The sequence below is a fragment of the Dreissena polymorpha genome, chromosome 4 (genome assembly GCF_020536995.1).
Source record: "Dreissena polymorpha isolate Duluth1 chromosome 4, UMN_Dpol_1.0, whole genome shotgun sequence".
NCBI classification, from domain to species: Eukaryota; Metazoa; Mollusca; class Bivalvia; order Myida; family Dreissenidae; genus Dreissena; species Dreissena polymorpha.
This window is the reverse complement of record NC_068358.1, coordinates 112,847,300-112,859,730: the sequence shown is the minus strand read 5'-3', so window position 1 is coordinate 112,859,730 and position 12,431 is coordinate 112,847,300. Positions and strand designations below refer to the sequence as shown.

At 40.0% G+C, this 12,431-nt stretch overlaps 1 protein-coding gene across 1 annotated transcript in view; it reads left to right on the top strand.

Annotated features, from left to right (window-relative positions):
• LOC127879129 (uncharacterized) overlaps positions 1 to 12,251 on the top strand; it is a 31,199-nt gene extending 18,948 nt beyond the window's left edge. Inside the window, exons 9-17 of the mRNA XM_052425801.1 lie at positions 1,687 to 1,838; positions 2,423 to 2,500; positions 3,316 to 3,376; positions 3,772 to 3,892; positions 4,272 to 4,369; positions 5,407 to 5,712; positions 7,531 to 7,662; positions 10,022 to 10,108; positions 10,782 to 12,251. Coding sequence (XP_052281761.1) covers positions 1,687 to 1,838; positions 2,423 to 2,500; positions 3,316 to 3,376; positions 3,772 to 3,892; positions 4,272 to 4,369; positions 5,407 to 5,712; positions 7,531 to 7,662; positions 10,022 to 10,108; positions 10,782 to 10,991 — 1,245 coding nt within the window. The 3' untranslated portion in view covers positions 10,992 to 12,251. The remainder of the gene's footprint in view (positions 1 to 1,686; positions 1,839 to 2,422; positions 2,501 to 3,315; positions 3,377 to 3,771; positions 3,893 to 4,271; positions 4,370 to 5,406; positions 5,713 to 7,530; positions 7,663 to 10,021; positions 10,109 to 10,781) is intronic.
• Positions 12,252 to 12,431: the final 180 nt, after the last annotated feature.

Genomic DNA, 12,431 nt, shown 5'->3' with positions numbered 1-12,431 from the left:
TGTTTTCGTCGATGATCTGCGAAGATATAAACACGTATATATTAACACATGCTTTGTGTAAAATAACGTTCAAGTCGTAACGTCCCAGTATACTCATTAGGCTACATTATTTGTCAGATACTAGTTCCACACACATAATATGTGTACTTCTATTATAACTGACATATCGCAGTATTTTCAAGGTCTACATATAATTATGTACGCATGTATGTATGTACGTTGTTAAGTAGTTTTTGTTCTCAACGCAGTTCTCCTGGGAGGAAGGGGTAAATAAGTCAACATATGAGTCGCGTTCTTGGAAAACAGGGCTTAATGCATGTGCGCAGTGTCGTCCCAGATTAGCATGTTCAGTCCGCATATGCAAATCATGTTCGACACTGTTTGCTGTAATTGATATTTTCGTTTAAAAGAAGTATCTTCTAAACGAAAATCAAGTTTGGATGAAAAATGTCGTCCCTTGTTAGCCTGTTCGGAATGCATGTGCATTTAGCCTAGTTTTCCCAGAACCCGGCTCCTATTAAGAGTGCATTTTGCAAACGTTGTTGTAGTTCACTCAAAACTGCGTGAATTATGTTTTATGGTATTCTTCTATCTGTGTTTTATACGTTGGCGTTTTTTATGTTGCCTGATTTGTGTGCGACATTACATTGAAATCATTACTTAGTTTGCTTTTGAGTTCAGGAGTGTTAGATTGTCCATTAAACTTCCAGAACTTCCATTTATAACATTTTCATCTTCATCAACGAATTCCCTTTATTTTGCTTTCACGTTTTCTTTTGCTTTAATTCGTTCTACTGTTATGTTTGCATAGCTATCGAGCGTTCGTCTTACCCATTTTTTGTCTCCATCTGATTTTGGCATTGGAAAATGTTATCATCTCATTGAATTGATATGAGTGACTATACTCAATAATGGTTTCACTTTTACTACGTAGTTTGTCTCCACTTTTTGTGTGCACATTTAATGATGGTATTTTACAATTTTAAGAATTTTTCTATACTTTTCCATATGCGGAGATAAGTAATGTCTATAAAAAAAATACCCATTTTGTTATCACGCATATGACCTCGCGATTTTCGATGTTTAAAATTGTCTATAAATACATTTTTGAAAGACACGTTGCGGGTTATCTTCACCACGTCCATCACGTGATTTTCCTGCATTAGATGAAATCCGCATAATCACTGTTGGAAATAGTGAGCTGTTTAACGCATGTTTTACTGATAGAACATACAATGTTATCCGGTTACATGCGCCGCGCGTTTTCCCTATCATACGCACAATCTAATTGTCATAACATACAAGCTTCGTTCTGTGAAAATTGGGCTTTTTGCTTTTGTGTTTAGTGTCGTCCCAGATGAGCCTGTTTATTCCACATATGCTAAACAGGAACGACAATATGCCCTTGTATAGTATGCTTGTTCATCAAAAATCAAATCAAGGCGGAAAGTGTCGTCCCTGATTGGCCTTTTACCTTTATCTCAATACATACCACACACACACACACACATGCCGCGCCCCTCATGCCCGCAGGAGATCGGACTGCTGTTCAACACTCTGCGCAAGGCCGCTGTGGACAGTTTAGGCGGAAAGTGTCGTTCCTGATTAGCCTGTGCTGACTGCAAAGGCTAATCTGGGACGACACTTTGCGTCCATGCATTATGCCAATCTTTCCCATGCCCGCAGGAGATCGGCCTGCTGTTCGACACGCTGCGCACGGCGACGGTGGAGAGCGCGACGCCCATGGAGCTGCTCGTGATTGGCAAAGAGGATTTCGTACGCATCTTCATGAAGGCCGACAATCCAGACGAGGAGCCGGATCATATCCAGTTCATCAAGTGGGTCGCACCTCGTTGGCTTTGTGCCTTTCAGAATAAGTCTTGATTTTATCGTTATTTACACATTGGCTTTATTCCTTTCACATTTAGTTTTGACTTTATCTTTGTATATAGGTCCACTATTTTGGACTTTTAATGAGTACTAATTAAAGACAGTTTATAACCAAACGATAATGATAATAATAATAATGATGATGATGATGATGATGGTGATGATGATGATGATGATGATGATGATGATGATGATGGTGGTGATGATGATGATGATGATGGTGGTGGTGATGTTGATTATGATGATGATGATGATGATGATGATGATGATGATGATGATGATGATGATGATGATGATGATGATGATGATGATGATGATAATGGTGATGATGATGATGCTGATGATGATGGTGGTGGTGATGTTGATTATGATGATGATGATGATGATGATGCTGATGATGATGATGATGATGATGATGATGATGATGATGATGATGATGATGATGGTGGTGGTGGTGATGTTGATTATGATGATGATGATGCTGATGATGATGATGATGATGATGATGATGATGACCTATGTCTATTTGCAGAAAAATCCCGTTCATGTCGACGTGGCCACTTGATGTACTGAAGCTCGAGGCTGGGGCCTGTCTTACCCATTACTTCAAGTGAGCAGCTCTGTATTCACCCTGTCTTACCCATTACTTCAAGTGAGCAGCTCTGTATTGGCCGAACCACCGACTGGCGATAATTATATGAGCCGTTCTCTGTGAACAGCCTGAGCAGAACGCACATGCTAATCAGGAACGACACTTTCCGCTTTTATGATAGTTTTCGTTGCAAGAAAGTCTCTTCTAAGCTAAAATCCAGTTTAGCGGAAAGTGCCGTCCCTGATAAGCCTTTGCGAACTGCACAGGCAAATCTGGGACGACACTTGACACATATGAATTAAACCCCTTTTCACAGAGCACGGTTCATATATATTTTAAATTACACCTCGCACTGAGAAAACGGGGATTTGTGCTCTTTCGTCAAGTTTCGATCCAACATATAATCTGGATTTCCGCCAGAGAAAGAGATTTTCTGTAAACGAAAAATACCATAAAAGCGGAAAGTGTCGTCCCTTTGACGACAGTTGACAAATATGCATTAAGCCTTCTTTTCCCTGAGCGAGGCTCATTTTAGATGTTCTAGTGTGGCGTGTGTATCAGATGTTCTAGTGTGGCGTGTGTATCAGATGTTCTAGTGTGGCGTGTGTATCAGATGTTCTAGTGTGGCGTGTGTATCATTTTCTATTCCTTAATACTGAGCCTGAACTCTCTCGTGATAACTTCTCAATTTTTAATTATTCTTGTATTGGTGTATTCAATTTCCATACTATCAGAGTCAACTAATTAATATAATTTGTAATGAAAGCCGCCAGTGCTTTGCGTCATGCATCTATATAGGCGTTCAGTTTAACTATGGTGTTTTCTGTTTTCAGACGTGGCAGTCTAATTACCGACAATGACCGGCATAGTGAATGGATCTACTTTATTATGACTGTTAGTATACATGTATATGGCAACTTAATCTTTAAAAAATTCATTATAAATCGCATCAGTCGTCATTCAACAGTATACAAACAAATTCGTATTCGTCATCATCATCATCATCATCATCATCATCATCATCATCATCATCATCATCATCATCATCATCATCATCATCATCATCAACATCATCATATCATCATCATCATCATCATCATCATCATCATCATCATCATCATCATCATCGTCCTCCTCCTCCTCCTCCTCCTCCTCCTCCTCCTCATCATCATCATCATCATCATCATCATCACCAAAACCAACACCATCACCACCATCATAATCAGCATCATCATCATCATCACTCTTGCGCTGCCTTATTTTAATCCGTTGTATATTTTTCCTTCAAGGGAACATGCGAAGTGTTAAAGAAACTCAAGGCTGTGAAACCACGTGACCCAAGGGAGCTGCGGCCCCGAGTTGATCTCATGTCTGACGTCATCTTACCGGAAATTGCGATGGCTAACACGCGTACGTACATAACAGCGTCCGGTTAGCAGTAGAAAATACACGTGGCGTCCTTAGACAGGCGATACACTGCTTATACCTTACAAGTAAACGTTTAATACAACATGTATTACAGCTTTAGCCAGTTTCTTTCGCGTCATCTTATCCGAACCATTTATGGGTTGATATTCATATTTACATTATACGTATATACGTTTTTATTTTGCCACGCACTTAAAAAATTGGAAGAAAGTACGATTATCAAAAACTAATCGCAGGAAGCTTTTGCTGTCTAAACATCTGTATTACACCCGTCACGACACCGTGGTTTATAAGTTTTACAAGTAAAAATAAAGTACAAACTTCAGGGCAATGTTATATATATGCACTCGATATTTTTTAGAACCGAAAATCAATAGCGGCAAAACCCGGCACAACAAGCGGACGATCCACCCAGAGGTGTTCCAGGACATGACGAATTTCTATGACTCCCTTCGGCGGGTAAGCCTCACATGTTTCTGTGGATTACATGATCACATGGTAGGCTTTACTGGTGAAAACACTTCAGAAGTCTTAAGTTGCACTAGTTACATTGTTATAAACCTATATTATAAATTATGAATACGTAATAATGAGCCTGGGGAAAGTGAGCTAAATGCATGTGCGTAAAGTGTCGTTTTAGATTATCCTGTGCGGTCAGCATATGCTAGGGATGACACTTTCCTTTTTTTGATGTAAAAGAGAACCTCAAAAAGAAATTCTTACCGACTAGTTTAGGCGGATAGTGTCGTCCCTGATTAGCTAGTGCGGACTACACAGGCTTATCTGGTACGACACTTTTCGCACACTCATTTAGCCTAGTTCTTTCTAATAAAGACTTTTTTTTTTTAGTAAAACATACTTTCCATGTCCATTGTCTGTTAACTTTTACTAAAAAAGTAGACATTTTGTCCAAGTAGTTTACCCTGTGCAATGAGGTGGTGCTATGTGTATTCACTTTCAATGCACTTGCTTTGGTTCCAAGAGATTTTTTTTATTATAACCAGATGTCTAAAGACAGTTCATAGATACAATGTACGTTAATAAATAAGGTATTAATCAAGTTCAATATGCATATATATTCATATAACTTGTATGTATATTTAATATCTATTTAAATTTATAGTGACGCTGTTGGCATCATTTTAACGTTTAATTTATTTTGATAACATTCTTACAAACATGTATTGTAAACGACTAAGTGTCTGCCAATAAATCCCATATACATAACTCTCTCCGTGCGGGAACCGAATTTTGAAGGCCTTTGCAAACAGTTTGGATCCAGATGAGACGCCACAGAACGTGGCGTCTCATCAGGATCCAAACTGTTTGCTATCCTGATAGTATTCTTTGAAAAAAAATCGAAGAAAATGCTAATTTTAGAAATTCTGCAGACGACATTTTAGCAGACGACAAATTTCCCAGCATGCAAAGGGATATAACTCTTGCAATACTAAATTGCTGATATGCAAGCCTCACTTTGCCTTCCACTTCCGTAGAGATACACGCCCGACCCTATTTCCGTGGAGAGCCCTTCTAAGGACCTTACAGACCTACCCGAGTCCCTCCCAAGGCTCTTCATACGTACCGCATCGACCCGGAAGTTCTCCCTAGGGGAGAAGGGTGGTCCAAGAAAGGTCCGCTTCAAGGAAGACCACACCGTTACTCTCGACACCGACGACGCTGACGACGAAGAGGAGGAGGAGGAAATCAAGTTCGTGCCTCTTCCGCCCAGCCAAAAGGAGAGGCCGTCCTCCAGAGCTAAACTGGACGAATCGACTTCGAAATTGCGGCCCCAGAGCTTTGTAAGAGTTGTGATGGCCATGGGACACAACCAACATTGCTGCAGTCACATTCCAACTCGCTAATCCCCTCCCCTGTCGTATTGCCATACCACCAGTCCTCTTCAACTTACCTTTCTAACATCTCACGAAGTTTCGTCTTTCCTTCACCCATTGGAATAACCCGTTTCGAATTCCCGTTTTACTTGATCCCGTTAACTGATGTTTGCATGTTTCAGAGTTTCATGTGGAGCCCCGTGGTGAACATGAGTCAAAACCAAACAGTAACTTGTTTGTCATTTGTTTATAATTTGTAGCTCTGTTTTCATGTTGGTTTAGCTCATTCATAGCGTTTGTAAACTTACTGTTCGTGACGCAACGGATGTGTACCTACCACCAAATTAATTTCATACTATGTTCAATTGGAATCTTTTATAACAAGCGTTTTTAACCCATTTATGCCCAGTGGACTCTCCCATTTTTCTAAGTTGGATCAATTTATTTCCAAAATTAGGGATGTCTAGCATATTTATTTCTATATTTAGAACAATTCTTACAGAAATTCCTTTAAGCAAACAGCGTAGACCCAGATGAGACGCCGCATCATGCGGCGTCTCATCTGGGTCTACGCTGTTTGCAATGTCCTTTTTTCAGGACGCTAGGCATGAATGGGTTAATAGAAAAAAAGCATTGCATATCTACCATAAATACCGGAGACGCAAATAATATAGAATGTCGTCTTGATTAACAAAATTCAATACATAGACCACCAAATCTCTCTTATATTAAACTAACGTACACTTCTTTCATAATCTTAATAACTCGTCTTCATTTATTAGCATTTCTGTAATCCTCTTCTGCGCCGCTTCTTGTCTCACTTTTTCGTTGTCAACTGTTTCGCCTAAATTAACCCATTCATGCCTAGCGTCCTGAAAAAAAGGACATTGCAAACAGCGTAGACCCAGATGAGCCGCCGCATAATGCGGCGTCTCATCTGGGTCTGCGCTGTTTGCTTAAAGGAATTTCTGTAAGAAATATTCTAAATATAGAAATAGGTATACCAGACATCCCTAATTTTAGAAATAAATTGATCCAATTTAGAAGGATGGGAGAGTCCACTGGGCATAAATGGGTTAATACGTGTATCAGCAGGGAGACAGGCGAGGCATGGTAAGGTATTGCGCAAGGGGGGGTTAGAAGGTTAGGGTTAGGGTTTGGGTTAGTGTTTGGGGTCGGGTTAGGGTTTGGGTTAGTCTAAACCCAACCCTAACCCTAACCCGACCCCTAACCCTAACCCTTACCCTAACCCTTTTTTGGGGTTATCACCCCCTGACCATGCCTCGCCCGTTGTAGTTTTCCGTCTCCCGTATCAGCATGGTGTGTTCCTCTGTGTTTTAGTCTGTGTGTGAATAGTTTATTGATAACATACAATTCAAATTATTGTTTACTTTAAAAACGTGACTAATGTAAATCATTTAAAATAATTATGTATAAAATTGTATTGCCTATCAGTTAACAGTAACTGATAGTTTGTATACCGGTATACCGATACATTTAAATCGTATTCAGCTTTACTCAAATGTGTAATATATAACTTTGTAGCATTAATCTAGATAAGATATATTCAACTATTCTTTCTACTATATATTGTGCAAATAGAATTTAAATACATATTCGAAATTTCTATATACATGACAAGCAAATGAATAGTATTAAACACTGGGTTTAAAACATCTGCGAAAAGAGCCCCGCGCAGGCTAGTCTGGGACACCTAACGCACATGCATTAAGCCCAGTTTTCCTGGAACAAGGCCCAACTGATGATTGATATTTTTTTCTTCAGAGAGTGCCATCTCGTGAGAAACTGCACGCCGAGTACCGGCCTGTTTCCCAGAATACGTCATACTCGACGTCAAGCGCACCTGCCGGTGACGTGTTCGTTCAGGTGGAGGTCCTGTATCCTAAGGACTGCTTTGTAAGTCGGAAGGAAAGCTTACCACGTGCTCCTAACATAGTTTTGCATTTGTAATGGTATATATCATAATTATATTAGAACGTTTATTGGAAGATACGTTACTATATTAAGTTCATTGGAATAGGCAAAATGAACATATTATAGTTGTTGTTGTTGTTGTTCTTGAACACTACTTATGTTTAATGCATTTTTAGCTCATCTATTTTTTGAAAAAAAATTATGAGCTATTGTCATCACCTTGGCGTCGGCGTCGGCGTCGGCGTTGGCGTTGGCGTTGGCGTCGGCGTCCGGTTAAGTTTTGCGTTTAGGTCCACTTTTCTCAGAAAGTATCAATGCTATTGCATTCAAACTTGGTACACTTACTCACTATCATGAGGGGACTGGGCAGGCAAAGTTAGATAACTCTGGCGTGCATTTTGACACAATTATGTGCCCTTTTTATACTTAAAAAATTGAAAATTTTGGTTAAGTTTTGCGTTTAGTTCCGCTTTTCTCAGTAAGTATCAATGCTATTGCATTCAAACTTGGTACACTTACTTACTATCATGAGGGGACTGGGCAGGCAAAGTTAGATAACTCTGGCATGCATTTTGACAGAATTATGTGCCTTTTTATACTTAGAAAATTGACAATTTTGGTTAAGTTTTGTGTTTAGGTCCATTTTATTCCTTAAGCATCAAAGCTATTGCTTTCATACTTGCAACACTTACTAACTATCATAAGGGGACTGTGCAGGCAAAGTAATGTAACTCTGACTGGCATTTTGACAGAATTATGTGCCCTTTTTATACTTAGAAAATTGAAAATTTGATTAAGTTTTGTGTTTAGGTCCACTTTATTCCTACAGTATCAAAGCTATTGCTTTCATACTTGCAAGATTTATGAACTATCATAAGGGGACGGTGCAGGCAAAGTTATGTAGCTCTGACTGGCATTTGGACGGAATTATGGGCCCTTTATACTTAGAAAATTTAAAATTTGGTTAAGATTTATGTTTTGGTCCACTTTACCCCTAAAGTATCATAGATATTGCTTTCATACTTGGAACACTCACAAACTATCATAAGGGTACAGTAAAAGGACAAGTTGCATAACTCTGGTTGTCATTGTTATGGAATTATGGCCCTTTTTTGACTTAGTAACTTTTAATATATGGTTAAATTTTGTGTTTCGATCCACTCGAAGTATCAAGGCTATTGCTTTCAAACTTCAAATACTTACATGCTATCATGAGGTTACTGTACCTGGCAACTTGAATTTTACTTTGACCTTTGAATGACCTTGACTCTCAAGGTCAAATTATTAAATTTTGCTAAAATTGACATAACTTCTTTATTTATGATTAGATTTGATTGATACTTTGATGAAACTACTCTTACCTGACATACCACAATAGACTTCACCCAAACCATCCCCCGTGCCCTCCCCCCCTCCCCCTCCCCCTCCCCCCCCCTAATTTTTTTTTTTTTTTTTTTTTTAAGATCATCTCACAAATGACCACCACACCCTCACACTATACCCCCACAACCCCCACCCCACCCACCCCCAATTTTTTTTTATTGATTTTTTTTTTTTTTTTTTTTTTTTTTTTTAAGATCATCTCACAAATTATCACCACACCCTCACACTATACCCCCCCCCATTTTTTTTTTTAAAACGGTTATGTTTGAAATACCGTCCAACCATCGCACCCAAACCCCCCCCCCGATTTTTTTTTTTTTTTTTCCGCTTTTTTGGAAGATAATGTAATAAATGTCCACAACCCCACACTATACACCCCTCTTCACTCCACTCCTCCCTCCTTTGTGATTGAAAATGAGAGTCCCTTCACCTTTAAAAAGAAAATAGATGAGCGGTCTGCACCCGCAAGGCGGTGCTCTTGTTTTTAATAGTATCTGTTTGAAGACATACATAATGATGTACTAAGTTCATCCAAACATTGCAATTTAAATTCAAGTTCAACAGACTGAAAAAACTGGAATGATAGCTGAACAATCATAATCGGCACTTCATGAACTTTCAAAGTGAAACCTCTATGCCATAGCAAGCCTCGTTCTTGGAACACTGGGTTTAATGCACGTGCGTAAAGCGGCGTCCCGGGTTATCCTCTGCAGTCCTCAGAGGCCATGACGCTTTCCGCTTTTACAGTTTTTTTCCCGTTTAAATGAAGTTTCCTCTAAACAAAATTCCGTCAATGCGGAAAGTATCGTCAGACTCACTGATAAGTCTGTGTGGGTTGCTCAGGCTGATCTGGGACGACTTTAGGCACGAACATTAGGCCCAGTTTTTCTAGAACGAGACTCATAAAATTAGAGGGCGGACGATTTACACGCAGCGTCTGTGGTGTGCGTTCTTTCAGGGTCTGAACACGCTCAAGTACGTGATGGACGCGGACGATGTGGTGTTTGATGTGGACGGCGGCGTGGAGTCGCCCATCTTGTCGTTGGTATGTACCGCATATGAGAGCCGCGGTTTGAGAAAACCGGGCTTAAAATGTGCGTTAAGTGTTGTCCCAGATTGGTCTGTGTAGTCCACACAGGCTATTAAGGGACGAAACTTACCGCTTGGTGACAAGTTGTATGAAACAAAATGCGAAAAAGCATTGAAAACTCGGCGAGTAGATGTAGATTATTCATTTACTAACGACTGCTTACACTGTGTCTTTTGATGTTAAATGCGAATGTTATGTAACATCAACCGCTTCCCTTAATCCTCGGTCAAATATCTTGTGAGAGATTGGTCATGTTAATTATCTCTGCGGCCATTATTATCAAACACCTACCCTCTCCGAAGACAGTTGCTTGCGCACTCATGCGCACTTAGTTTCAGTAAACCATTTAGTATAGTAGGCAAATCTTGCAAGGGAAAAGCTTTACTATGTAGACTGTACTCCTGGTATATCTGAAATACGCTAAAACAAACAACAAAAGATTAGCCGCGCTTTGTAAAACATTTAATACATGTGCGTAAGGTGTCAGCTCAGATATACCGGTGAAGTCCGCACAGGCTAATCAGGGATGACACTTTCCGCATAAAATGGATTTTCGCGTAGAAGATTATTGCAATGTGCCCCGTTTTCACAGAGCGATGCTCAAATAGTCTCCATTCGCTGTCCGCAGGTGAGCCGTGGAGCGGAAGTGATCATGCTCTCCAAGAAAGTGCTCCTAAAGTACGCTGACCAGCGCTGCAAGCTGCGCATCCGTGACATCATCAAGGTGTACCCGGCGGAGGACACCATGCAGGAGAGCATGCAGCTAGAGGCGGACTGGTCGGCATACAAGGAAAACGTGATGGCCGCGTACATGAGCACTCGGCTCAACTCAGTTTAGCGGAACGGATTCCCTGTGTTTGTTGTCATCGGTAGCTTGGACTCGGTAGCTTTATGTATTAACAATATTACCATATACATGTACAGTATCAGGCAGTTGATCACTGCTGTATATCAGCCAGTACACAAGTTGCTACTGTTGTTTAGGCAGGTGGCTACTGTTGTTTAGACAGGTGACTACTGTCGTTTAGACAGGTGACTACTGTTGTTAAGGCAGGTAACTACTGTTGTTTAGGCAGGTGGCTACTGTTGTTTAGGCAGGTGGCTACTGTTGTTTAGACAGGTGACTACTTTGGTTTAGACAGGTGACTACTGTTGTTTATGCAGGTGGCCTCTTTTGTTTAGACAGGTGGCTACTGTTGTTTAGGCAGGTGGCTACTGTTGTTTAGGCAGGTGGCTACTGTTGTTTAGACAGGTGACTACTGTTGTTTAGACAGGTGGCTACTGTTGTTTAGGCAGGTGGCTACTGTTGTTTAGGCGGGTGGCTACTGTTGTTTAGATAGGTGACTACTGTTGTTCAGGCAGGTGACTACTGTTGTTTAGGCAGGTGGCTACTGTTGTTTAGGCAGGTGGCTACTGTTGTTTAGACAGGTGACTACTGTCGTTTAGACGAGTGACTATTGTTGTTTAGGCAGGTGGCTACTGTCGTTTAGGTAGGTGGTTACTGTTGTTTAGGCACGTTAACACTGTTGTTTAGGCAGGTTGACATTATTGTTTAGGCAGATGGCTACTGTTGTTTAGGCAGGTGGCCACTGTTATTTAGGCAGGTTAAAACTGTTGTTTAGGCAGGTTAACCATGTAGTTAAGGCATGTGGCTATTGATGATCAAGCAGGTGGCTACAGTCGTTTATGCAGGTTAACACTGTTGTTTAGACAGGAAGCTAAAGTCGTTAAGGCAGGTTAACACTGTTGTTAAGGCAGGTGGCTTTTGGCGTTTAAGCATGTGGCTACTGTCGTTAAGGCAGGTGGCTACTGTTGTCTAGGCAGGTGGCTACAGTCGTTTACTGAAATCTCAAATAAACATATATAGTACGTGTGAAGAAATCTCGAAAACGTATAAAGACTTGTTTTTGTGATTACAGCGAATAAACACTAGAATACGATATGACTAAAGAAGTTCCTGCTTGTGTTTTAGTAAGATGAAGTCTTTGTTGAATTATTTTGTATATTCATATTTTTCGCTATTTGTATTACGTTTCAACATATTCTGTTTGTTTTGTTTAATTTGATTTTATGCCAACGAAATAAAAATAAAAAAGAAGCGTTTTTTTAAACATTTATTATGCATATTGTAACATTTTGTCATGGTATACAATATTGCATAAAGGCCGTAGATATAGTATAATTTATACAATTCTATCAGCATACTACTTAATTGTATAACAATATCTGCTTAAAGGCCTGTAAGAACAACATGTATATTAATGTACCTCGGTAATGC